We start from the raw sequence: 26726 nt of genomic DNA on the forward strand, positions 1-26726 counted from the left end.
TCTGAGTGGATCACACACAGCAGTGCTGCTGGAGTTTTTAAACACTGCTGGACTGAGAATAGTCCACCAACCAGAAATATCCAGCCAGCAGCTGGATGTCTGAAATGCTGTGTCTGATCCACTCGCACCAGCACAACACACACTAACCAACCACCACGTCAGTGTTACTGCAGTGCTGAGAATGATCCACCACCCAAATAGTACCTGCTCTGTGAGGGTCCATGGGAGTCCTGACCACTGAAGAACAGGGTAAAAGGGGGCTAGTAAAGTATCAGAGAAACAGGTGGACTACAGTCTGCAATTGTACAACTACAAAGTGCTGACGTTCACATTCAGAGTCTTTATTAAACTTCAACACTTTAGCCTTCTTATCAGTGACTCCTGAATGATCTCTCCACTGCTGCAGAGCTGCTGCGGCTCCACTGCAGGGCTAGATTTTTAGGTAAAATTGCTCCTTTGCTGTAAAATCGTTATAACACACAGTTCTAACACAGCTTTTACAATAAATGGTCTTAATGCAGAGTTAAGGTAGAGTTAATGTAGAACTGCTAATTCGTTGACTTTTACCGCTGAAGACTGACGCATAGACTGTTGGACACAGCAATGCAGATAACGAAACGTCAGCCTCGTAAAAAGTGGCACATTGAGAAATATTTTACAAGAAACTCGCGGAGAAGTTTCCTAAGATGTGAGAAAAGCGGCTACAGCTGAGCTAAAGGTTAAAGCAGAGCAAAGTAGGTCTGGGTTTGTATATATATATATATTTATATAAAAATGGGTTGAGTATGGCTATTTACATGTTCTACTTAATTCACTGAAGATGGCAACCTATTGGCTGTGGGTGGGTTGAATTTTTCTCTGCCTTTTAAAACCAAGGTCAAGTTTGTGGCGATATCTCAAAATTGTGTTGTTTAGAGGTCTTCTACACTAGCAGTTAGACACGAGCTTTGAACTTAATTTCAGTTGTCCGGTATGCCTATGTGAGAAGACACGGTTCATTTTTGTCCATTTTTATGTAGAGTAGAACTTCATTTCTAGCTTGTTGATTTTTCTGCAATTTTGCCACAGCTTTTATAGAGTTAGTAGGCAGTGCTGTACACAGTTTGAATTATTTAGCTACAGCTTTAGTAAATTGTGAGTTAATTTTAGATGCGTTATGAGCACTTGTAGCAGTCAGATCAATTAACATTTTGCCTTCATATATATAAGCCCTCAGATGGATCCCTTGACGCCTGTATCTTAAGGATGTTTTCAGTTTTAAAGACTCTGCTTGCCTTGGGTAATCAGCGTGAACTTGACCAGATTATAAAACGGACCATTTGCAAGTTCACAGGGTAGTTGGTAAAATTAACACTCTAACTGGTTGTACACAACTGTTGTAAAACAGTCCAAAAAACTGTTTGTCCAGAAGTGTCTAATCTGTAGAGATTTTGGCCTCCTGTCGAGACTTGTAATCAATCCGCTTATTTCACTTACAAACAACTGAATGAAATGAATACATGGCTGGTCCTTTTGTAGTCTTGGCTAGTCGAAGAGGCCAATTCCAGTAATCCCAGATAGTCACATTGCTAGATTACTCTTTGATTAACTGTGCATAGAATGAGCATCAGGATGTACTTTCCACAGGGTCATAGTGACACATGCTCCATTCCTTTGAATAGTGTGCTCTTGTGTAGTCTGCCCTTCATACAGTACAACTTGTTCCAAGTAGTTTAGTGATATCACTAATAGCCCAAGTCATCTGTGGCATTCTGTGTGCTGGTTATCTGTACATCTGACTGATTAAGATGTAGATATTTATCTTTTTAAGGGTTCCTAGGTTTTCACTATTTTAAATTCTTTAAAAAAACAAGTCATGGGTTGTTATTATTCATGTTACACACACAGTTCTCTGCTTACCTCCAAATGACATCAATCAGTCAAGACAATTTTTTCCTTAGTTTTGCGCTGGGGCTATGAGGCAAACGTTGCTAAGAAACACCAGAAGTCAATAGCCCCCCAAATATTTCCAATAAATACTTCCTCAAAACTTCTCTAAACCAGGTCTCCCATGAACAGCCAAAGAATCCTTTGCGTGACACAGTAGAAGAACCCGTTTTGGTGCTATATAGGACACTTTTCAAGAAGCTTTTATATAGAACCATCTACAGCATGTTCTCTATCAACCTGAAGAAACATTTCACAGTGCAGAGAACCTTTTAATCATGTAAAGGGCTGTTTAAGTGTTAAAGGTGCTATATAGAACCATTTTCTTTACTAAAGAATCCTTGCATTATTTTTTAAGAACTAGGTTTTGCTTGTGACTTTAGCCTTGTAGCTCCAGTGCTAAACTAAATAAGCAAAATTTGGAAACCAAATGTCTTGACTAATCAGCTGTTTCTGGATTAAGTGTAAAACTGTGTGAATTAGATTTTTTTTTGCCTTTTAAACTTAATGGTTCTGCCTTTTTTTAGTGACAAAATACTTGAGTTAAGAGTTTAGTGAGAATCATCTGACACCCCATGGTTTTCCTGCTTTGGAAAATATTTGAATACTCAATCCTAGACCCCAACCTGTTCCAAAAATCAGGTCAAGCACTGGCACTACCTTTGTCCAAGCTTGCTTTAGTAAATAGCTAATCTTTTCCAACACGTGTTTACTCTGCAGCGTGGGGCTTTCTCAAAGTGCCAGTTCACTGCTGTAATCTCATTTGTGACCATATTAGCCAACACAACGTTTCCTGAAATATTAGACTTCATGCCAAGTCTGGTTGTGCAGTAAAGGTTTTAGTGTGAATGAATAAGCTTTCTAGTGCACGTGAGATGCTGTTTCCCCATCACTGCTGTTCAACAGAAATAGGAACTCAATAGCGTGGATCTTAATTGCCTTTCTGAGTATGACGTCGTTCTTAACAGTGATGTTTCAAATTGCTGGCAGCCCCGTGTGTGAACATTTTATGAAGGATGATCCAAAATGAAATGGTTCAAAATTGCACTAAAGACATTTTTGTTGTACAATACAACAAAATATTTTAATGTACATTAAAGCAAAGAATGTACTTACTTTCTCCTATGAATTTACAATTTCAGATATATGGTTTTGTTATGACAGCGATGCTATGTAGTCTACATGTAATTCTGCTAATAATCAGATTTCTTCCAAAAACCGAGTGAACGAATGGCTGTAATGAAGATGAAGGGTGGACACACTAAATACTGAACACTTTGAAATGTCTAGTTGTTGAGGCAGTTGTTTTGTTTAATGTGTGTTTTCTGCTTTTTCCCCTGATGCTGAAAAATGAATAACTTCTTAATGGAGGTTTTGACTGGAAATTGAAATAAACATATAAAAGATTTTTTTTGTAGTATTTTACACTGTCTTGGGTTTTTCCTGTCTGTCAACTGTCTAGACTGCTGTTTATTGAAGCCAGATGGCTCTGAGATTGCAACCAATTTTTTCAGTGCAAAGCCATTTGGTCAAGTAAGCTTAAAATTGGGTCAGGAATTGTAGTTGGCCCCTCCTCTCACTGAAGCCAAAATGTTTTGTTTGGGATTTAAGCTCTTCCCCTGTTGTCTATGCTATATACAGTATGAACTGCTGCTTCTCCTTGATGTCTTTGTCATGTTAACAAGGTTAGAATAGATGGATAAACACAGAGTTAGCCTATTGTGTCTCATCAGGCCACAACTGTTTTATGATGATACAAAAGTGTCTGTATTGATAACAGAATGGTGTGTGTTTATTTATAAACTTTAAGGGTAATTTTGCTCTGGACAGTCAGCCATATAATGTGTGAACACAGGCCTTAACAACCCAGAGATATCCCTGATATCTGTGATTTTCTGCTGATGTTTGTCCTCCAGTGTTGAAATTTCGCTTTCCTTCCTTCTTCCTTTGAGTTATATTCCTTTGTTCCCTGGAAGAGTGGGAGGATGTGAGGCTGTGCTTTGCATTAGTTCTCTCTTTGGCTTGATAAGTTTCCAAAGAAGATTTCCATAAACTAAAAGGCATATCTGCCACGTTTCAGATTCTTACTGCAGGTCTATAGTTAAAGGACTAGTTCAGCAAAAAAATTGATATATTTGATGTTCCCCTTCCCCAGATGTAGCCAAAAAGTGTTTTGTGTCTGAAATTCGCCTCTTTACTTTTGCACTGCTGCAACAAGGCTTATGTAGTTAGCCAGTATTGGAAGTGAATAACTTACTTTGTGCAAACTGCATGCCTAAATCATGACTCACTTGCCTCAAACTGTCAAGTTGTTGTATATTCCCAATTTGACTTGATTGTGTGGTTTCTAAAACTGTATGACAATATTATCTATAAAATTCTCAAAGATGCAGACAACATGCAGCCTTAAAATGGCTACTAGTGCTGATGTTTTTAGCTACGTACAATTCCTTTGTCCATTTTATAGGCTTTATATGCCTTTGTATTTGGGGAATGGATAAATTATGTAAAATTGGTCGAACTATTTCTTTAAGTAGCTGGCATGCCTGAGGATATTCAGTGGTGTGGACTTACTTGTGTACTTAAAGTTAAACTGTAATAGGATGGCACTGCAAGTAGTTCCTCTTCTGTCATCCACTCCGGATGAATGTGTTAAAACTTGCAGATTTGGTTGGGCAACAATGACGAGATTTCTTGAAGCAAGACAGTTAATATACTGTTGACAGTTTGAATATGCACACACGACATACCTCTGTATGGGAGTATTCAGCACTTATTGTAGAAACCAATGTGAGTAATGTGTTGGGCAATAAGGGATTAAATGTTAAAGGCAGCCAGACAAGTAGACATGTGGTCTAGCTGCATTGATGTATACACTCTATTGTTCAAGATGTCGGTGCACTCACTCTTCTAATCCTGGTCAGCCACTTTCATCTGGTTTTGCTCTCCTTTGGGGCTTCAGCCATAATCTTCTGCCTCCATCTGTCACTGCTTCTGCCTCCCATTTCTTCTTCTACCAGTTGTAATTCAGTACAAAAAAAACATCCGTATGAACATAATGAGTGTTTTCAGATAGTGATCTAAAAATATAACAATCGGCTGTGGTCATCATTTGGTGAATTGTAAATTGCCAAATATTATTGATTGGATCACTATCACATTTCCTAATCACAGATGATTTTAAAAATAATTTTTACAGGAATTTGACATACTATATAAACATTATTAAGTCCATATACAGACACTAGGGTGCAAATAACAGCTTATTTTAAAGTCATTGTGTTTGTAATGCCATGAAAACAGAACACTGATACCTCGTATCCGCATTTTTGTCATTTAGTTTTTTAGTTTTTGACATAATTTGAAACTACCCATTGTCCTTTACACTGTGTGTAAATTCAGTGATGAATGAACAGAAATCACCCAAAAGTATTCGGAAAGAAGTCTGGTTCCATTGACTTACATTAAAAGTAGAGTGTTTTTTACTTCTCCTGTAAATTTCTTGTTTTTGGAGATATTAGGTTTTATTCCATACACCTGGCCTGTAACAGTTTAGCCTAGCCCATTCACACTAAACAGTTTTTTAATGAAGTATAGTATAGGTAATTTACATTTATCAAGCTTAAAGGTAACAAAGGCTATAAAGTATCAAATGATTTATTTTCAAGAGATGTATAGAGAGAGGTGGTAAATGATATAACTTTGATTATATTGATACAAAAACTCACACTAATGTGATAAATTGATTTTCATGGAAAAACAATAGAAGAAAATAATAGGATATGGGCCTTAAAACTCTCACACACTCACAAGGTCATTTTCCACATCAGGGATTAAACCTGGTCCTAAACCACATTTTGCTGTCAGTGGAGAAAATCCATTCTGAAAATGGTGTAGTCCAGGGTCAGACGTAATCTCTGTCCACGAAACTCTTTAATGATATAACGTGGTGCGCAGGAGATTGAAGAATTATTAAGAATCATGTTTTTGGTTCTGAAAAAAACAACGATTGTCTAGTATTGTCTAGTATAGAAGGTCAATATCTTCAGAAGAGTCAGATCTAGAGATTTTGGACCGAACTGAATACAGCCTCAGACTTTTCTGTCCAACCTGAGCAACACACAGCATCATGTTTTGAGTCTGAACCTGAACCAAAGTTTAAAAAAAAAAAGTCTGTCTGAATTGGACCCAAACCACACCTCTAAAACTTACCTTAGTATAACTGAATTCTATTAGATACTGACCTTAAGCAGCTCATCATTAAGTGGCAAATAAAGCCTCCCGGTAGGCCGTGCCTGGAACACCCCCACCGGGAGGCGTCCAGGGGGCATCCGGATCAGATGCCCGAACCACCTCAGCTGGCTCCTCTCAATGTGGAGGAGTAGCGGCTCTACTCTAAGCTCCTCCCGGATGACCGAGCTCCTCACTCTATCACATAGCGTGTAGCCTGCTGCCCGACGAAGAAAGCTTGTTTCCGCCGCTTGTATTTGCGATCTCGTTCTTTTGGTCATTACCCACAGCTCATGACCATAGGTGAGGGTTGGGATGTAGATTGACCATTAAACAGAGAGCTTCGCCTTTTGGATCAACTCCCTCTTCACCACTACAGTCTGATACAGTGACCGCATTACTGCTGCCGCCTGTCCCAGCCTACGGCCGTTCTCATGATCCCTCTTCCCATCACTCGTGAACAAGACCCTGAGATACTCCTCCACCTGGGGCAGGTCCTTTCCCCTTACCTGGAGTGGGCATGCCCTTCCTGCATCGGGGCCTTGTCATGGCGGAAGGGCTTGTATGGCCTAGGGATCTTCAGAGCCAAGTCGTCGGGAGCAACATGCTCCTGGTAGGGTCTCCCAGGGTGAACAGGTCTGGAGTGAAGACCCAGACTACCACGATCCAAACTTCTCCATGCATATCGGGCACAAAAAAATCGTGTACCCTGCCCGGGAAAGGGTCACCGGGACCTACCCTTGGAGCCAGGCCTGGGGGTAGTGTTCCACGGCGAGCGCCTAGTGGCTGGGCAGCCCACATAAGCCGGCCGGGCTCAGCACGAAGAGGTAACGTGGGTAGGCCATGTGGGCCCACTACCCACAAGGTCCAGCATGGGGGAGCGGTGCAGTGCCATATTGGCAGTGGGAGATTACAGCAGAAACTAGCTCTTGGGGTGGCTGGGTGTGTGTGTGTATATGTATGTGTCAAAAATATATATATGTTTATGTGTGTGTGTGTGTGTGTGTGTGTGTGTGTGTGTGTGTGTATATGTATATATATATATATATATATATATATATATATATATATATATATATATATATATATATATATATATATATGCAAGCTATAATAAAGTGGCCAGCTGAAACCAAAGTGAGGTTTAAATTCTGCTTTAACTTTTTTTTAAAGCTTTTGAACAGCATCTCCAGCTTTTAATTTAGTCTGCATAATGTTTCCATACTGCACTGTTCTCACACTGTGCAGTGCTGCTATAGAGAAATGTTGATCTTTTCCTGTTTAATCCTGAAAGTGTATTTCTTTGCATAAACATGTGACATAACATATTTTGAAAAAAAAAGTAACAAACACATTTTGGCCAAGGAGATCAAACCACCTTTAAGCAGAGTAGAAGCTGTCAAAAGTGGTAAACAGTCTATGTCTACCCAAATTTGAAATTTAAACCCTACCTGAGCCTGACACACATTTGAGAAGTGTTGACTTGACCAAACCAAGCATGAGCAGTTGGGTCCCATCCAGTTTGAACAGATATTTCAAGCTCCAACCTGATTGAAACTATTTTTTAAAGCTTGCCAAAAGTGTAATTATAATGGAATTGTCTGGTGCTTTAATTGATTGAGCAGGGTTAGTATGAGTCATTGACAGTGATGGTGACTGCTGTGGTTTTCACTCTGGGTCAGTTCATTCCATCCGTTGGTTGTGATAAACTGGAAAGGATTGGAACAGTGCCAGTGTCCTGTGATCCATACTGTTATTTTGTTCTTGTTTGTGCACATGGAAGAATCAATGATTGAGTCGTAGCTGCCACTGATTGGTAGTCCATGTAAAAATTGATTTGTCCATAATTAATGCCTGCTTCACTGTGATGCGGTGTGATTTTTGACCATGTAGTTTAGGGCTGTCGATTGGCAGTCAGACTGTGATGCATGATGAAAAGCGCATTAAAAGGGTAAGGATGTATTATGTAATAGTGTTATTAAAAAGGAACTTGATTAACATATGTTTCAGTGCCGTTATCATTGTGAGCTGCAATCCTAAAATAAAGAAATGTAAATGCACCTGGGGTCTAATAAAGAAAAATAATTTGAGACAAAAGGAATGGTACATGCGTCACTGTATTGGTTACGAATATAGTACAGCAGTAGGTTGGTTACACAATGCTATCTATTTCCATCTCTTGTGCCCCCCTGGTTTAACCCCATTGCCCTAGGTATTTATGTATTGTGTTCTAAGGCTCTGTCTTTCTGTCTCATCTCCTGTCAGGTTCCTCTTAGCTCGTTACACTCATTTGCATTTGCTGATCTGCACAATGTATTTTCATAGCCACCCAATACCCCATCTACGCAAGACAGATAAGCTGCCCTTATGTCACAGGACTATAAGGCCAGCAGCTGCGAATGAGTGCAGCATTGTACAGGGTTGATAAGCCTCTGAGTGAGTGTGTGTGTGGGAGAGGCTACTCTGTGCTCTGGATGGTGCTGGACCTCGTTTGTAACACACTGCCTGATAACGGACAGTGATGGGTTAACTCCCTTTAGTTTGGATGTTCAGTTCTAGAGCCTTGCCTGTTTTGACTTCATCCAGTTGTCAAGAAGGTGTAACAGTTCATTTGAACCGTCAAGTAATACTAATCCGCTGAATTGCCTGTATCGTGTATTTTTCAGGGTTTTTTTTTTTCTCCTGAGGTTCACTTATGATATTTATTTACCAAAAAGGGCATGCACCAAAACATTTGGCAATTGAAATATCTCAGCTGAAAATAGTCAAAAGAAAATAGACCAAAAATTTTGACCAAAAAATTTAAATAGGACTACAAGAAATGTCAATAGCTAAGACTTAACAAATCATTCAGATTATAATGGTAACAAGAAACAGTAATTTAAAACCACTTTGTTCCCTATGCTCTCTTGCACCAATCAGCACAGATGCATATAGCAGTTATATAACAGACACAGCTCGACAGTAAAGGGGGGAAATGACCATTTTGTGGTTTCTATGAGGGGCATTACACAAGATTTGTAATCGCACTTCATATAAATTATCAAGAGTGTACAACACTCACAAACTGATCCGTTAAAAGTTTAAGACCACTTGAAAACATCCCGCTTAATATTCAGAATACAACAAAACAGAATCAAGAAGGAAGTCTCCACTAGGACATTGATGCTACTTGTACCCTCCCGTTTTGAAATGCAGAAAGAAATTCAGACGGTGCATAAATGCAAACTGTAACCAAAAAAATGGGCATATTGCCTTGGATGAACAATGTTCTCTATTCGTGAGGACGGTAGATGTGGTAGCACATTCTGTAGCCTACATAGTGTAATCATTTCAGTAGGTTCATTTTAAATTAGCTGTATTTATGGTTTCTGTTTTGGTCAAGAATTTTGGTGCACCACTATCAAAACCAGTCAATATTCATTTTTACATGACTGCTTCCGTCCTCTCAAGCAGGCTGTTTGCGTTACTGAGCCTTTCTTTAAGGCAAATATATGTAAATGAGCTCAGTTCTGACTGGCTGCCCAGAACTGATCCATCTGAATTAGCATTACCCCTGATAGCAAGAGGATAGTGAGCCACTGTTGGCCAACTGATGGCAAAGCTGGCGGACCACTGGTGTTTTGCTCGGCGTTTTCCGGGCGGTCGAGCAGAGTATTAGACAAAATTCTACTTTTCACTCATTTTCGACATGAAGTCCAGTTTACTTATTTTTCCTTCTTACCTGTCTTTAATTATACTTTGTGAATTAGTTTAGAAAATTATTTTAATATAGCACAGTGTTAGCAACCCCACTTTCTATAAAACATTTTATATCAGGGTTTTTTTCTGTCATCATCTGGGTGGTCCAAGGGTGGATCAAGGCAGTGGACCGATATATGCTTGCTATCTGGGTACAGAAAAAATTGTATTTATATTAGTAAAGAGACATATTAGTTATATCAGTGAAATCAATAAAATGTAGATATTTTATCACTGTATGCTCTTCTGAAGGACAATAAATACATCAAATTGTTTTGAAATATGGGTCCAGTCTAAACATGGTTAGAGATTAAGTTGAAAACGTTTTGCTTTGTCATAAATGCCAGTTGACCTTTTCCTTTCTCTTGAAAATGTCTAAGGTTTTACAGTGACAAGACTTATTTCCACGATTTGATTGAAAAAGGCTTTTAGACATTTTTTGCTCGCATACCAACTGTTACTTTTTTTTTTTTGTCTGTTACAGATTTGCGTGCAACTCTTTGTCTGCCTTTACATCCTGTCCTACCTCATCCTCACTCACTTCAAGAAGAATGCAGAGTTTGTCACAGGTACGTATAGGCACCTTGGGCAATGCACGGCAAGGTGCGTTCTCACATAAATTTCATTCTACAATACTGCCATACCACAAAGCAGTAGAGAGACAGGGCATTTTTAAAAATTCACATAAAACCTTCACCTTTATTGATGCTTTGGATCTTGTACACTGCCTGTGAAAAATTTGGGTGCCCTTTGCTTTCTTTTGAAGTTTTATGAGGTTTTTTTTTCTTTCCTTTTTTCAGGTGTCCTTTAGTTTTGCAGAGGGATATTTTTGTCTGCAGAAGTGTGCTTGGTTTTTTTTTTTTTTTTTTTTTTTTTTTTTTTTTTTTTTTTTTTTTTTTGCATCACACATATTTAGGATTGATATTGTGAAGTGAAGGACAAAGTTTAAACGATTCTGGACTACTGTGATAAAATTAGGGTTGGGCGAACTCACAAGTGACGTGAAAGCATTCATGATGCTTTTGTGCAGTCTCATTCTGCATTATTCCAAATTCAAAAATAATGAAAAAGTTTAGTTTGAATACATGGTCACCAAATAAATGAACACAGTACATGATTTTCAAGCCATCATTTAATAAATTTGAAGCCATCAAGAGAGGAGCTGGTTAGCATTAGCTTAGTTTGCTTTGTAAGAGCTCCGCTCACCACAGAGCATGTTTGATTCTGGCTAACTTGAACACTGATGCACTTTTAGATGATTTAAATCTCCAGTGGTGAAGTCAAACAGAAATGTTAAGTTTAACCGGTTTCTTGGTGTTTGGGTCTTAGCTTTATCAGCTAACTTCATGTTAGCTAAGCGAGAACACTATGCAGACCCAAACAGTATTGAAAAAAGAGCAGATAGAAAAGCTAATGTTAGAAAACAAAAGTTGAGTGACTTGTGTTGGAGTGACAGCCAAAATCAAGCCTGTTTGGAGCCTGGGGCTGTAGTGCTTTGGTTTAGTTTGCAGACTAAGTGTGCTGCACACCACAGCAGCTTGGTTCCAGCTTACTGAAGCTAAAATAATGCCTGTCCGGTCAAAAGCTGAAATTGAACTGGTTCAATTGTAGCACACCTTCACCACAGAACCAGTCAAATTTGCTGAGCAACAGTCATACTTTTCTGAATTTTTTTGGAAGTTTTGCCTCTGATTTTTTTTTTTCCCTTTTTGAGCTGTCACACCACCATCAGTGACCACCTCTAAAATATAAATAACAGGAATGTTCATTTTGAATAGGACTTGGACACGTAATCATTTTGAAATACATTGTCATTTTTAAACAGCCCAATGCTAGCTAAAGTTTCTGCTTTGTATATCCTTTACTGCATTTGTAAGCCTCTACAAATAAATGTTACTTTTCTCTGCAGCTCTAGTCTAGGTGGACTTAGCCCCAGTTTCTACTTTTTTTTCCCCCCCTGTATCTTCATCAGTAAGCATACATGGACAACTATCAGACATCACGTTTGGCCTGCGATTCCCATATTGGTGCATCCCTGTCCTGTGTTGCTTTGTGTTCACTGATGTTTGACTGCCACCATATACTTCATTTGCACAATACATTGCACACCTATTTCCCTTTGCTACTCTAAGTGAAGTTTATGCATGTGGAGGCTTCTGGCTCTTGAACAGGGACGCTAAAATGACACGCAGGATCAGTATCCCCAGTGGCAGAGGAATGGCGTTACGCAATGGTCCTGTCAACAGGGGGGAGGGCGTAAGGAATGTTCCTGGGAGATAAACACGGTCTCCTTTACCTAGTACTGCCTGTTGGCCTCACAACATTCAGCCACCCCAAGGGTCTTTTTCTAGACACAAAGCCCTCTGTGTTCTCCCTTTCATTAGCTACATAGCAGAACAGTGTGTTTTTTTGGCCTATTCCTTACTATGTCTCTTCAGAAGTGTCTGTTTTGCCATATTTTCTGTGAGCATCTTTGTGCAACTGCATTTTCTTAGTTTTTTTTTTTTGCAGTGTAGAGACGCACATCATAGAATGTTAATTGTTAATGCTCTGTTAAAAACATTACTGTCCAGTTTGGATCAGGTGGCCACACTGCTGGACGTGCGTCAGCGTTCCAGAATTTTGTCCATATTGGAACCAGCTGTAGAAGCTGGGAAAACTTTTAAGAGTTTCTGGGCTCGTATTGGATTGGCTGGAGGTATTCCAAGTTGCTTAGCAGATTTTTGGCAGGAAATGTGCGAAAACCTGCTTTGCTTTTTAGAACATTGTTATTCACTGTGCAAGTTCTCATGTGTTTCTGCCCTGCGGTTTATTGCACAAGCTCTGCGCAAGTTCTGTTTTTCTTAGCATGTGTGAGGGAGGTACTTCTGATTTCCTCCTGGAGGGGCCATGTTGTCATTTATAATTTACAACGTATGCACTTCAATCTCAGACTAGAACTATTTGTTCTTGGAGCCAGACTTTTATTTTGAGGCCACTTGTTTCTCTTTGTCATTCTGTCACTGATTTATCTTCTGTGCTATACCATAAGGGCCTTTACACACAGGCAGAGAAGTATCACTATGTGGGGTACAGTCTTTGTAATACTGTACGTTTCATAGTATAACATTGGACATAATAATTGTGTAGACATGTTGTTTGACTATTGGTTAGTTTGCATGTCATGATGTTCTGACCTCTACACAAAAGAATAGATAGATAGATATTGACTTCAATGTTTTTTCTCTCTCTGTTTTTCTAGATGATATTGAAGATGCCACAGTCAACAAAATTGCGTAAGTAAATAACTGTTGAATGTGAAAGTTTAAACTTGTGTGTTTAAGTCTCAATAATAAACTGAAGCATGTTTCTCTCTGCGTTTATCTGCTTTTTCTGAATGTTAATATCTGGCCTGGTTTGGCCTTTGACCCTCCACTGTGGCACTGAACACCTTTCACAGCTGGACTCATGTCAATGTGTACATCTGACACTCAGTTTTTTTTGTTTGTTTTTTTTTGTGTGCGCTGTCTAGGCTGTGGCTGTGTACGTTTACTCTCTCAGTGGCCGTGTGTGCAGTACTTCTCTTGCCAATCTCAATCCTGTCAAATGAAGTTCTGCTCACTTTCCCACACAGTTACTACGTGCAGTGGCTCAATGGTTCTCTTATACATGGTAAGCGCACTATACCAAACATAAGTGTCCTCTGATTGGATTTACATATACAACTGTAACAGCTATACATACATACATACATACATACACACACACACATATATACATATATATATATATATATATATATATATATATATATATATATATATATATATATATATATATATATATATATATATATATATAAAATTACACACACATCGGAAAATGCAGGAGAAATGTATGATTCCACACTAGTTTTAGGTTCATGTATTATTTTTAGCAAATACACACGATCATTAAATTTAACAGGAGTCATACCATGTAAATATGGAAATATTTCAGAAGTTCTACTTCTGACTCTGTGCGTAATTTGTAATGAAAATTTTTCACATATAATACAAAATAGAAGCATTTTCACAAGTTTCCTGACACATTTGGAACCCATGTCCCACCATTCCTTTCCACCTATTTGGCCATATCCCCTTTTGGTCATCTCACTTTCCCAGTTACATATACAACAATTAATTGAATAAGTAAGAGTTTTTAAAGGTCAGCCAATAAAAATTACTTTAACTAAACAATAACAAATGGTGTGTGTATGGGTGTGTAAACAGACTAGGTTTCTTAGAGTAAGGGAGGCCAGGAAGATACAACTTAAACGTGCATTTTTTTAAGGCAACGTGCCAATTAATCATCAATAATCCATCAGAATTTTTTTTCTTCAAATTAAGTTCTCTCATGTAATTGATTGTGACAGACGTAATAACATGGACTTGTTTTTAACATAAGGCCAGAAGTCTGCTCATATCACATGACCATGACTGACGTGCATTAGCACCGGCTCTAACTGCCATGACCAAGGTGTTAGTAACATAGTACTACTTGAGTGTTATGTAAGGAATTCAGAGAGTGTTAAATGATCTCTGCATTACCCCACTGTGGTTCAGTGAACACTGCCTCAATGCACATGCAGAATGCAACAAAAACTAAAGTTCTGGCAGTGTTTCCAAGGCAACACAAGTTGTTTTAATAAGCCTGCAATAATGTAGGACACATCCCTTTATGATGATGTATAATGGGATATGGGCCAAAACTTTCTTTTTTTACATAATGATTTATGTAATAGGTTTTACATAATGCAGAAAAACAACATGAACTACAAAGACACAGCATTAACATCTGTTAAGTCAAGTGCCATAACAGAACAAAGCAATACATTTAGTTTGAGTTGCATTATGACTGAGTTTTGCCCTCTAGTGGTATTTTTAATACCTACAACTGTGTTCCTGAAATGTTATGTTACTGTTGCAGCTTTAATACTTGACTGATTGATTGATTGTTTGTGTATCTGTCGTTTGCCATTCAGGCCTATGGAACTTGGTCTTCCTGTTCTCCAACCTCTCCCTGGTCTTTCTTATGCCTTTTGCCTACTTCTTTACTGAATCAGAAGGCTTTACAGGGTCTAAAAAGGTAATCATTTTTGTGTTTTTTTTTTTCTTTTTTTCATTCTTTTTATCTCCTGTATTGTGAATACTCCATTTGTCAGTCTGTGTACGCATGTTAATACCCACGTGCCTCTGTGCTCCTGTTACAGGGTGTCATGGCCCGAGTTTATGAGACTGCAGTGATGCTGCTTCTCCTCACTCTGCTGGTGCTTGGCATTGTGTGGGTGGCATCAGCACTCCTCCATGACAACACAGCCAGGGAGAGTCTCTATGGTGGGTGAAATCAAATCTCCCTCCTTTTTTTTTTTTTTTTTTTGGGCACATTTCACCATAGACTTACTTTTTTGAAATATTCTTTCTGAAGGAAATGCATTTAGATACTGAACAGATCAGTAAAGTTCTGTATCTGCTGTGACTGTAGTATCAGTCAATGAACAATCATTTCATTACTTCATTACCCCATACTTCAGAAAAGAACAGAAAACTCATTACTCAGTACACACTTATAAAAGAAGGCAATGTGCAGCTGTAGTGGATTTCTTTTCTGTTCTAAGCACAAGGAAATCTAGGTAATTGACTGCACAGACAGCAGGTAGGGCTCAAAAACAATGAAGGATTGATCTAGTGTGTGTAAATAATAAGTGATTTATCTCTTTGTATTTTTCACCAAAGAGATAAATGTACAGTGGTGTACAAAAGTTTTAGGCAGCCATGAAAATTGTTTTAAACTATTCATCTCGGAATTAAATATATTGTCTGTAGAAACATTATGTAGCGCTAGAATAAATACATGTAATTGTTAATGCAGTAAAACACATTTTTTAAAATTTTTTTATAAAAGTTAGTTTGGTTCCTGGTCCACAGGTTTGGTTCCTGACTTCACTCTCTACCCACTGTATGGATATGTGAAATTCAGTCTGATTTAATTTAATGAAGGATTGATTAGAGAAACTAAGAACTAGATGGTAGAGAGCTTTGGAAACAACTAAGCTAACACACAGTGTGTTTGTTTATTTGTATATTTATTTGTTTAATTGATAAATGCTTAGTGCCTTAACAAATAAGTGCTTACTGCCTTCTCTATTTTCTCCAAATTTTGCACAGGACTGTTTACTGGATATTGACAAACATTAATTGTATAAATACTCTGCGTCTGTTCAGTCAAAGCCTTTGTGGTTTAAGCTGTTCTCTTCGCTCTCTTGTTTACTTGCTGTCTTTCAGACCTGTGGGAGTACTACCTGCCCTATCTCTACTCTTGCATCTCTCTGTTTGGAGTGCTGCTGCTACTGTGTAAGTACATCTCTGATACTTAAAGGTCTTGTGAGGATGCTTTTTGAATACATGGTGAACGTTAGTAGTTGTGGTTTATTTGGTTCGAGTTTAATTGTAGTTCATGCTTTGTGAGGTTTTTGTGTTGCATCATTTCCTTTCCTTTTCTGGCTCAACAGTGTGTACGCCCTTTGGAATGTCACGCATGTTTAGCGTCACTGGAAGCTTATTGGTTAAACCACGGGTAAGCATGTGAAGTGTACTAAGTAGCTTTTGAAATCTGTTGGGAAATATTGAGCTGTGGTCAACTATTTCAGCTGTTATGTGCATGCTGATAAACTGTCAGATAGTAGGCAACATAATAAACAGAGTCTTGGGGGTATATATTTATATTTCCATAAATCTTTATCATATACGTTTAACTCTTTAGAGTGCAGTATTATCTAAGTAAGCTCAGTGTGCACTGACAAAGTTGGTCTTTTTTGTCTGCGCTCAGCTGTTGGAGAATGTGGAAGAGACGATGAACTGCGCTTTGTTCGAGGAGGCCTCTCTCTCCAGGAAGATCAACAGTGAGTGTTGTACGGGTGACGTAGGGCTTCTAAAACTCTAATCTTCATATCACAGTACTCATTGCTGATGGGCATTGTTTTTCACATATGTGGTTATCTAAAAGCATCTTGGTATTTCTTTACTCAAGTAGGTGCTTAAAAAATGTGATGTTTCTAAGAAAAAATTCTAGCGTTGTAGAATTATTGTTTTAAATAAGTTTTTGACTTTGATCTGTACAGAATGTTGAGACAGAAGTATCTGATAATGCTCATGTTTAGTGAAGTGGTTACATCTGAATGGAGCTGTATCTGGAAACATTTAAAATGTTTAAGTTGTGCGACTGACACATCATTCTGTATGTTAAGTGATTGGATGTTGAATCGTATATGCCTTATGTAAAAGTAGAACTGTGGTATTCAAGTCATTCAGATAGAGATCACCTAGCAGCATGCAGTAAATGAATGTTAGAGGCATTCTGGTGTAAAACTAGAGTTTAATATGTTATACAGTATTGTGTGGCATTGTATCACTCAGCCTTAACAGTTTGGCAGAATTCATGTTGTCATGTTTTTGTTCATTATTTGATATTTTCTCACTGCAGTACCCACCATGCATTATGCAAATACATTACATCACACAGTATGGGGAATTCCTGTAGTGTCAATCAATCCTGATACCCAAAGAACTGAGCTATTGAATAATAAATAAAAGAAAGCTAGCTTAGAGTAAATCTGACTTTGGTGGTCAAACAAATCATAAAGAGTGCAGTGATTTTTGGCTTAATTCAGCACAAAGTGGTGCAATATAAAGTGTTTTACCTTTTTCTGCAAGAGAAGACAGGCCAGACTGAAGTCAAGTACCTAGATACAAAGGTAGCTACTCGCTAAATTTGGCTTTTAGCTTATTGACCTGTTTACCTGATAAGTAATTTCTGAGTTCCTCCCACCTTCAAGATAAGTCATCAGAGGAGGGTTCTTCTGGTCTTTAAACTAGAAAAACTCTGGTGGGTGCAGACATGTTTACAGCAGTAAAGCTGTAGCGATGAATACGTTTTGTTTCGACCACAGTGTCTCTAAGTCATCTGTTTTCATGCTGTTTTTTTCATAATCAAGTATATTTTCTAGTTTGTGGTATTCAAAAATTGTTTATTCAAAACGTGTTTATCCTCTGTCTGTCTCTCAGGTAACACCTCCTGCTGGCTGAGCCTGAATATGGAGGCGATGAAGAGGCAGTTTGTGAGTGTGCAGTCTAAGCGCATGGCTCTGGGTGAGAATGCTCTCCTCTCAAGTACAACTGTTATTTCACATCAAATGCCAACTGTACCTTACTCACTGTCGTCCCTCACCCTTTCTCTTCTGCAGAGACACGGAAGAAAGCATCACCATGGCAACGTAACCTGGGCTACCCACTGGCCATGCTACTACTCTTGGCTTTAACGGTATAGAGGAGTCTTTTATGCCATTGATATTGTTCTTTCACTGTTCAGGTGTGATTCTCACACTATTCTGGTGTGATTCTTGGTATTTCTGCTCAGGTGGTGTGTGTGCTGATGGTGTGTTTTCACGTACTGGAGCTGCTTATTGATGAGTCTGCTATGCCCAGAGGAATGGAGGTGAGATTTTTGGGGGAAAGATGAACATTGTGCAACCATAAAAGTGATATGCTATGGAAATTCCACAAAATTATTACAATTTTAGCAAAATTCAATGGTTGAGACAAAATCATTTGACGTGGTTTGATGTGAAATGATTAATTGCACAGATGTTTTGAAACAGTGTGTGAAACCAGGTGTCACAACACCTGAAAACACAAGACAAATTATTTACTGTCCAGAATCACCAATAAACCAACATGTCTATGTTGATAATAGTACAATAGTGGCAAAAGAAAAGTTTTCGTTGAGGATTAATTTTGCCTTGCAGTGATCTCTGCTATGAATGTGTCACATGTCAGCATTTCACATCAGATCACCTTTTTTTTTTTTTTTTTTGTTAACAATTTAATGGTGCAAAACTATAAACTTTGCCATATGGTGATGGCATATCTTCCAAAGCATTTAAGCATTTTTATCAGATATTTACATTCTACATAACATACAGTTTTTAAGTGAACAGTTTCTCAACCACTAACTAGTTCTTTTTTGTTTTTTTCTTCCTCTTAATCACAGGACCCCCATCTGGGACTAGCATCCTTCTCAATGTTTGGCTCCCTAGGGGCTGCAGTGCAAGTGGTCCTTATCCTGTATCCTTCTCACAATTGTTCATTTAGGTCATATGCTGCAAAGTAAATCACTGATTTATCATCAGGGTCGAGTGATTTAGAATCAAAAACAACCATCAACTCATACACACTGCTCACATACAGCAGTCACTTGAATGAAGCAGCTGCAAATAATTTTTTGCACAGCGGAGGGTGATTTTTTTTTTTTTTTTTTTTTTTTTTTTTTCTTTTCCAAAGATATTCAAGTTAAACATGCTGTATCGAACATCACTTTGCACTGGACTATATAGTGCCATTATTTTTCCAAATATAGACCAAATATAATCCTGCCGTATGTAATTCCTGGTCAGATTTTGTATTTTGTTTATTTTTATTTTTTGTTTATTTTTCCACATAAACTAATGTGCCACAAACAGGAAGTTAATATCACCAACCATTCCCATTTTATTTGGGTCTATCCATATAAATGGCCCACCCTGTAGTGTATGTAGTCAGTGCAAAAGTTATTTTAGGTTTTATGTTTTTTCTAGTACAGTAAACTAGAAAAAACTGGAGCAATAAGTGCACTAAAATTTACAAAATAAAATCATAGTTTGTGTTCACTGTAAAAGCTGTGTTCACTTATTTTTACTTAGAAAACGAGTAATGCAAGGAGTACTCCAACTTTTGCATACAACTATATATTAGTGTTTTGTAAAAATAGACAATTTTGAAAAATTAATGTCACCAATCCTTTTTATGACTGAAGCTTTTCGAATGTGTTTCTTGGCCCATATGTTCTCACATTCAAAAAGGGCTATCAGTATAAAAAAAGTTAAATCAGATTTAATAAAGCTCTTGTGACATTTGAGGCCTTATTTTTATGATGTTAATTATTTCATCTTTAGCTTATGCCTTATTAGAAGATCAGTTCTTTTGTACTGTGTTGGAGACCTTAATATGGCGTGTCAGGTATTTGATGGTTTCCTCAGTGGTGGGTTTCTACAGTTCACCTTTATTTTGCAGCCTGCTGCCTCGCACGCAAGACACCACCCTCACACAGGTACAGAGAGTTCACATGCTCACTTTCACCCAGGTACAGACGCCCTACCACATTCATTATCATATGCACATTCTCACACTGTGTGTGTGTGTTTCCACAGATCATAGTGAATTGCGTATCTCTTCTGGTGCTCAGCTCTGCTCTGCCTGTCTTCTCCCGCACTTTGGGTGAGCTTATATAAAATCAGTGTCCTTTGTCTCTTTGTGCTGAATTCTATGTGAAGTCTGTATGTATTGTTTGTGTTCCACTTTTGTCCACAAGAGGGCACTGCAATTAGCAGTGTAGTTCAGCATAAACATTTCAGAAGTATTTCAGTGTGGCTTGGGCTGCAATGAGGAGTAAAGTTGAGGGAATGAAAATGATAGCTTATCTGCCTGAGGGCAAGTTAAAACTATAGTAACTGGGAAATTCTCCCATCATGGTCACAAACTGTGTACAAATATTGATATGTAATTCAAGTGTAAAACAATCTGCTATTTTAAACAGCATGAGTTATGCTGCAGTTTTATTTTCAAAGTCACGTTATGAGTAGGAAAAAAATGACATTCATCATTTCAATTTTAAAATCGCTTATTTCATGAGTAATCACCATGAAACAAACTTTTTGCAACACATGAAGCTGTCAATATCTTGGTAAATTCATCAGAAACAGATAGTCTTTCTTCTTTTAAGGTATCCATGTAAAAGTAACTCAAAAACTCCTTTTTATATGACATTTACTTTCTTTAACACCACAGACAAAGCCATGAGATGAGATTTATCATCTAAACAAAATATATATTTATGTATTTTAAATATAATTTGCAAAGTTTAAACTGAAAGACAAGCATCAATATTTTTTTTTTTCATTTAGCATCTGTGAATTCACTGCACAGTGTCACTAAAAATCATTAAAAAAAATTAACAAAGAGGAACCATCATCACTTTTACTGGATAGTTTAGGTACAGAACAGGGTATAAGCGGGTGTCTACTTTCTGTGGTGTATACTTATTTTGAGGTCATTTTCATGGCTTCAAAGTCTTGGGACACCAAAGGCCATCAAATGATAGAATGACCAAGTTTGATTTTATAATTACAAAAAGTGGAGATATGTGTGAATCAGTTGTTCGTTTTTGGTCCTTTCACTGAAAAATCATTGTTTTTGGTTTTTTTTCTCTCCTTTGGTTGTATTAAGGAATCACAAGGTTTGATCTTCTTGGGGACTTTGGACGCTATAACTGGCTGGGAAATTTCCACATAGTTTTCCTGTACAACATGCTCTTTGCTGGTCTCACCTCCGCCTGCCTCATCAACACAGTTACCTGGGCTGTGCAGAGGGAGCTCATCCGTGCCTTCGGTCAGTTTAACAACTCTGTTTTCAGGTCATGTCTAATAGCTGCATGCAGTTAAGTAGCTGTTCCTCTCAATTTCCATTGTACTGAAATTTGTCACACGTTGGAATACTAGAATAGGTTTCGGCCTCAATAGTATGCTTAAAAGTGAAGGTACCCAAAGAGTTCTTGGGAGTGATGCCATAGAATAACTGCTTTTGACTCCACAAAGAAACTTTCAATGAGTGATTCATGGAGAAACTATTTTAGAACTTTTTTCAGTATAGTCGATTTATTAGTAGTGAGGGTCTTATTAATTTGGTGGATAATTTTGTTTTAAGAATTGAAAAAGCAGAAGTATTTCTTGAAATAAATTAAGAAATATGAATACGAATTTGCCCAAAACAAGTAAGCATGTCTATAAATATGTTGATATTTCAGTTGCATATATATGCAGTCTGAAGTTTAAAGAAATTTACTGTAAGATTCTAGATTCTATTTCTTTAGACTTTCTTTGAACTGGGCCAAGAACTATTGAGGAACACTTATTTTTAAGAATGTAGCTCAACAAAGTGTGAAAAGGATTGATATCAGTATCCACAGTGGGATTATGCCTTTGTGCTGTTCTGACAGCTCTGTGAAAAGGGGCATGTTGCACTGGAGGTGCCAGTGTTTTGGGTTAGGTGTTCCCAGAGCAGGCAGTGTTTCTCTATGGGCTGGTCTCTTTCCTCAGATACAAAGAGCACAATTCTCTCAGGAAAGCGAAAGGGGACAGAAGGGGAGTAGAATCCCTCTGGGGCCTGAAGACTGAGCAGACAGGCCCCTTCTACGGCACACACACCCTCTCCCCTCCACCCTACACAAACAACACTGAACAACACACACATACATGTGCATACACACACACCAACATTGCTCAGATGGTATCTTGCAGTGAGTTTTTTCCGTTTATTTCCCTGGAAGTTCTGTTGTTTGATTGATTTGTGTGTTTCTTTGTTTTTTTTTTTAATAACATTGGCAGCCAAAATCAAGATTATCAATTATATCAAGTTGTTTTTCATTATAGCCTTTCTAATATATGTAAATGACCTATATGTTCTGATTGGCTGCTCTTTTTTATCTCTTTATTCCAAAGCAGTACAGTTTAAAACATTCCTCATAATAACACTGTGTATTAGCTGTGCTAAACAGCTGTCAGCTGAATAGGCAGATGTATGTAAATATAATGGGGGGTTTTTTATATTAGATTGAATACTTTGAATACATTTTTATGTTGTTTTTGCCACTGAAATTCCATATATGTGGATGTGATATGAAATGGGCCCTTAAGTCTTTTATGTAGCTAAATTGTGCTATTCGGTTGGCAAAAGAATAAGAGTTACTTTAAATAAAATATTACTTAAGATAAGATGCAAAAATTTTAAACATCTAGAAATTAGTAAAGTAATTGTATTTAATTACATATTCACTGCATTTTGGATGTTTTCACTTGCCAGGATATCACTTTTTGCCTTTTTAGCTGTAAGAGAGATCAGTAGGAGAATTAAACGTATGTATTATTATCATGCAAACTAATCAGTGATCCCTAAAAAATAGTTCTCTGTTTTTCTTTTCTATGTCCAAGATGGCAGTTGAACATGCTCTCCCTCACTCTTTGCCTTCTATAGGTCTCCATCGGCTGCCTTTCACCGTGAACCGATCTGCAATACCCTTCAGGCTTTTACTGGCAAGCGGACTGTCGAAAATCCAGTGATGGCAGTTGACCTTTTTCAAGCACATTATTAGCCTTCGTCCTCTCTGGTGAAAGCTCTATGTCTGTCTCCTGTTGGACCAGAGGCATGCTCTGTTCAGTCAGTCAGCTAATGAGTGAGCAGATCACCAGAAGGCTGATGGTGAGGATCTGTGGTGCTTGCATTCTGGTAGAGTTTCGTCAGGAATGACCATCTAAGGAGCCTCATGTGTTTTTCTTCGTGGACTGCAGTTCTGTGGGAATGCTGCATGCGGTAATACTGGGTTCCTCAAACAAGTTCATATACAAAGGGATTGAAGCAATCTTCAGTTTCTCTGAAGGTTGTGTGTTCACTCACTCTGAGCTAATGCCTTAATGAAAAATGCACAGTGGCTTCAGAGGTGGGACTCTGATGCAAATCCATCCACTAAAGCTATTTCAGAGGATGACATAATAAAACTTGACTGTGTTTTCCTTTTCCTGTTCGTGGACTGAGGGAGTTCAATTCTGTACCGCTGAACCCCCAGCCCTTTCCCCTCGTGCACCACTATTTTTAGACTTTGACCACCGAAGTCCCATTGCTGTTTCTCAGTGGGTCCTAACTACTGTTCTGGAGGAAAGCAGTCACAGGAAGTCCAGTCTGATGAGGGAGAAAAGCCAAAGGGTACGGCATGACAGGATTCTGTCAATCAAATGACAATCAACTGGTTAAACTGGTAAAATTTATTTTCTCAGCATTCTGAAAGTGAAATATTGGAGGCCTGTATTGTGCGTACCATAACTTGAGGAAATAATTTTTTATTTTTTATTTTTTATTTTTTTAAAGGACCAAGATAACTGTGAATAAATACACATATATTATTATTTTTTTTCTCTCATTTTGGCCACAACATTAAAACCACCTTTTTAGTTTCTACACCCATGATCAGTTCCACTTACCGTACAGGTGCACTTTGCAGTTCTACAGTTAGCTTTAGACTGTATTCCATCTGCTTCTCTGCTTACTGTGTTAGCCCCCTTGTCGCTGCTTTTCAAAGGTCAGAACCCCCACAGGACCACCACAGAACAGGTTTTATTTGAGTGGTGGGTGATTCTCAGCACTGCAGTGACACTGACTCAGGTGATTGTGTGTTAGTGTGTGTTGCGCTGGTATGAGAGGATTAGACACAGCACTGCTGGAGTTTTTCAACACCTTGGTGTTACTGCTGAACTGAGAGCATCCTGTGACCACTGAACTAGACTGGTTTCAAATCCTGGTAATGGAGAGCTACCTTCCTGCAGAGCCTAGTTCCAAGCACACCTTGCCACACCTGCTCCATCTGATTAACCTCTTCCCAAGTCACTGAATGGCTGGATCACATGTATTGGAATGTATTGGTGATTGTATTGGAATGATCCACTACCCAAATACTGGCTCTGTGGTGGTCCTGTGGGTAAACAAAATATGTAGAGCAACAAATGGACTACAGTATGTAACTGCAGAACTACAATGTGCTGCTATATGGTAAGTGGATTTGATAAAACGGACAGTGAGTGTAAAAACAAGATGGGTTTTTGTTTTTTTAGTGTTATGGCTAATCAATTTTTATTTACTGTATTTTTAAGATTCAACTGCAGTTCAAGTGCAATATTATACTGTATAATGTGTTGGATATAAAATAATGGGTAATACTTTACTGAATGGAAACTTTCATGACACTAAATACATAAGCTTATCTTGTCAACTGATAGAAACCTATACAGACTTTTATAAAGGCTCATTCCAACAAGCGTCAGTTGAGGTGAAATGAACAAAACTGACAAAGCAGCCTTTATGTCAGCCGACAGACTCTTGTTTTTATGAATGTTTATATAGATTTCTCAGTTGTGATTAAGGCTTATTAAGGTTTATGCAGATGTCATGTAGCCTTACAAATGCACCCTTTCAGTAAAATGTCACCAAATTATGTAACATGGCTGCCTCTTCTAGATGCATTCAGATGACCTCTTTTATGGGATGTGGCATCTAGTGAGGTTTACAGAGAATGCATGAAAATGTTTTTAGATATATAAAGGGGCAGACGCCACTTTCTCTGCTCTAGATTTACCAAATGTGTCTATTTAATACTTTTCATTTTTAAAAAGTATTTATGTCCATTCACTTTTTACTTCATTTGCTGTATCAGCATGTTTTAAACAAATGTTCTTTGTGTAATGGCCAGAAGGGGACAGTGTATCCTAATCACATTATTCCTCATACTCGTGGTTCCGTTATATTAATTTGTTCTTGATTTCTCCTCGTAAGGCATTTTTGGTCTCTTCAGATCACAGGGGCTTATTAGGAATGGGGTCATGTTTTCTAGACTAGGCATTTGTATTGCATGTTTTTGTTGTGAGAGAGAACGGACTTTTGAGTCATGTTAATTAGGGATTACGAGCTTTGGAAATGGTAAGATTCTGTCTCTATCCAATTATGTGAACGATCCTTGATTTAGGGTTTTTTTTTCCCTTTTTCCCTCTTAAAGGCAAAACACAAAGCTGAAGGAATGTAAGAAGCAGTAACCAGGGTGAATGTCTTATATTTAAAAAAAAAAAAAAAATTTTTTGGCATTTGAGTTTTTTTAAAAGATTTTGTAAATGTTAGTAAACCCAATTGTACACTGTTTACATTGTCTTATAATGTAGTTTGGAATAACATGAGTAAGAATTGAGACAAAAAGAACAATAAATGTATTTCTGTCTGCTTTTCTAAACACTGCCTCTTTTGTGCTGTGTGTAGGAAGACTGTTACAGTTACTTGAATGCATTTAAAAGGCAACAATTGAAGCAATTAATACATCTTCCCAGAAATGTTATGCAGAGGTTCTAATTCCTGTCACACTGACAGTTTTGTCATTGCTCTGATTGTGTCTTCGTTTTGTTTGGTGTTGATGTTCTTGTGTTTCCATACAGCTGGCCCTCCGCCCTGAGCACAGCAGCTTTAATCAGGGCCGTTATTTTGCTCCTGGTCTGTCAGCAGGCCTGCGGGAGGGCGCCACCACTGACCCAGCCTCCGCTTTCCCCACACGGATGCCCCTGACAGATGAAACCCCTACATCATCATCAGCAGAGCTCCAATCACTCTCTTCTTCACCCCCACCTCTCTGACCTTTTTCTTGCCTTGTGTTCATTTCCTTTTCTTTCTTTTTGTTCTCTGAACAGAAAGAAAAGAAGTCCCCTTAATTGTTCTTTGTTTTCTTTTGTTGGATCTGATAATTGAGTCTAGTTTTGATTTTGTAGGGTCTTTTTTTCTGGTACGTTTCCTCTGTACAGATATAGGCTACAGTAATAACCGCCTAGAATACAACGACAGACTCAACATCAGTGTGTCTCAGCCAGCTTACATGTTTTCCCGTTTTCATGATTACAAAAGATGCTACATCACATGTAAGTTTTTTTTTTTTTGTTACCATTAAAACTTCTTATCAAAGCTACTCGTGAACAGCTTTTAAATAATCCATATTCTACATTTTTCTTTTATTTCTCCTCATAAGTTTGCTTATACCAGAGGTGCGCAAACATTTTGTCTTGGTCAACCGAAGTGCCATGTTTATGATGGGGCCAAAAGGACAGAACAATATACAAATAAAGAAGCTAGGTAAGACTTGGT

At 38.1% G+C, this 26726-nt stretch overlaps 1 protein-coding gene across 2 annotated transcripts in view; it reads left to right on the forward strand.

The window, feature by feature from the left end:
• The window catches only part of lmbr1l (limb development membrane protein 1-like), a 28913-nt gene extending 3083 nt beyond the window's left edge, over window positions 1-25830 (forward strand). The window contains exons 2-17 of one of the 2 annotated variants that reach the window (XM_017707819.2): window positions 10382-10466; window positions 13139-13172; window positions 13409-13548; window positions 14900-15003; window positions 15128-15251; window positions 16200-16268; window positions 16427-16491; window positions 16744-16816; window positions 17979-18062; window positions 18158-18234; window positions 18331-18408; window positions 18964-19037; window positions 19968-20058; window positions 20159-20225; window positions 21234-21395; window positions 23037-25830. In XM_017707819.2, coding sequence (XP_017563308.1) covers window positions 10382-10466; window positions 13139-13172; window positions 13409-13548; window positions 14900-15003; window positions 15128-15251; window positions 16200-16268; window positions 16427-16491; window positions 16744-16816; window positions 17979-18062; window positions 18158-18234; window positions 18331-18408; window positions 18964-19037; window positions 19968-20058; window positions 20159-20225; window positions 21234-21395; window positions 23037-23122 — 1413 coding nt within the window. In that variant the 3' untranslated portion in view covers window positions 23123-25830. Of the gene's footprint in view, window positions 1-10381; window positions 10467-13138; window positions 13173-13408; window positions 13549-14899; window positions 15004-15127; window positions 15252-16199; window positions 16269-16426; window positions 16492-16743; window positions 16817-17978; window positions 18063-18157; window positions 18235-18330; window positions 18409-18963; window positions 19038-19967; window positions 20059-20158; window positions 20226-21233; window positions 21396-22102; window positions 23012-23036 lie in introns of those variants that run through there. The other variant, XM_017707838.2, reaches the window with a different exon arrangement.
• The last annotated feature ends 896 nt before the right edge of the window (window positions 25831-26726 follow it).

Source organism: Pygocentrus nattereri, chromosome 9 (assembly GCF_015220715.1).
Source record: "Pygocentrus nattereri isolate fPygNat1 chromosome 9, fPygNat1.pri, whole genome shotgun sequence".
NCBI lineage: Eukaryota > Metazoa > Chordata > Actinopteri > Characiformes > Serrasalmidae > Pygocentrus > Pygocentrus nattereri.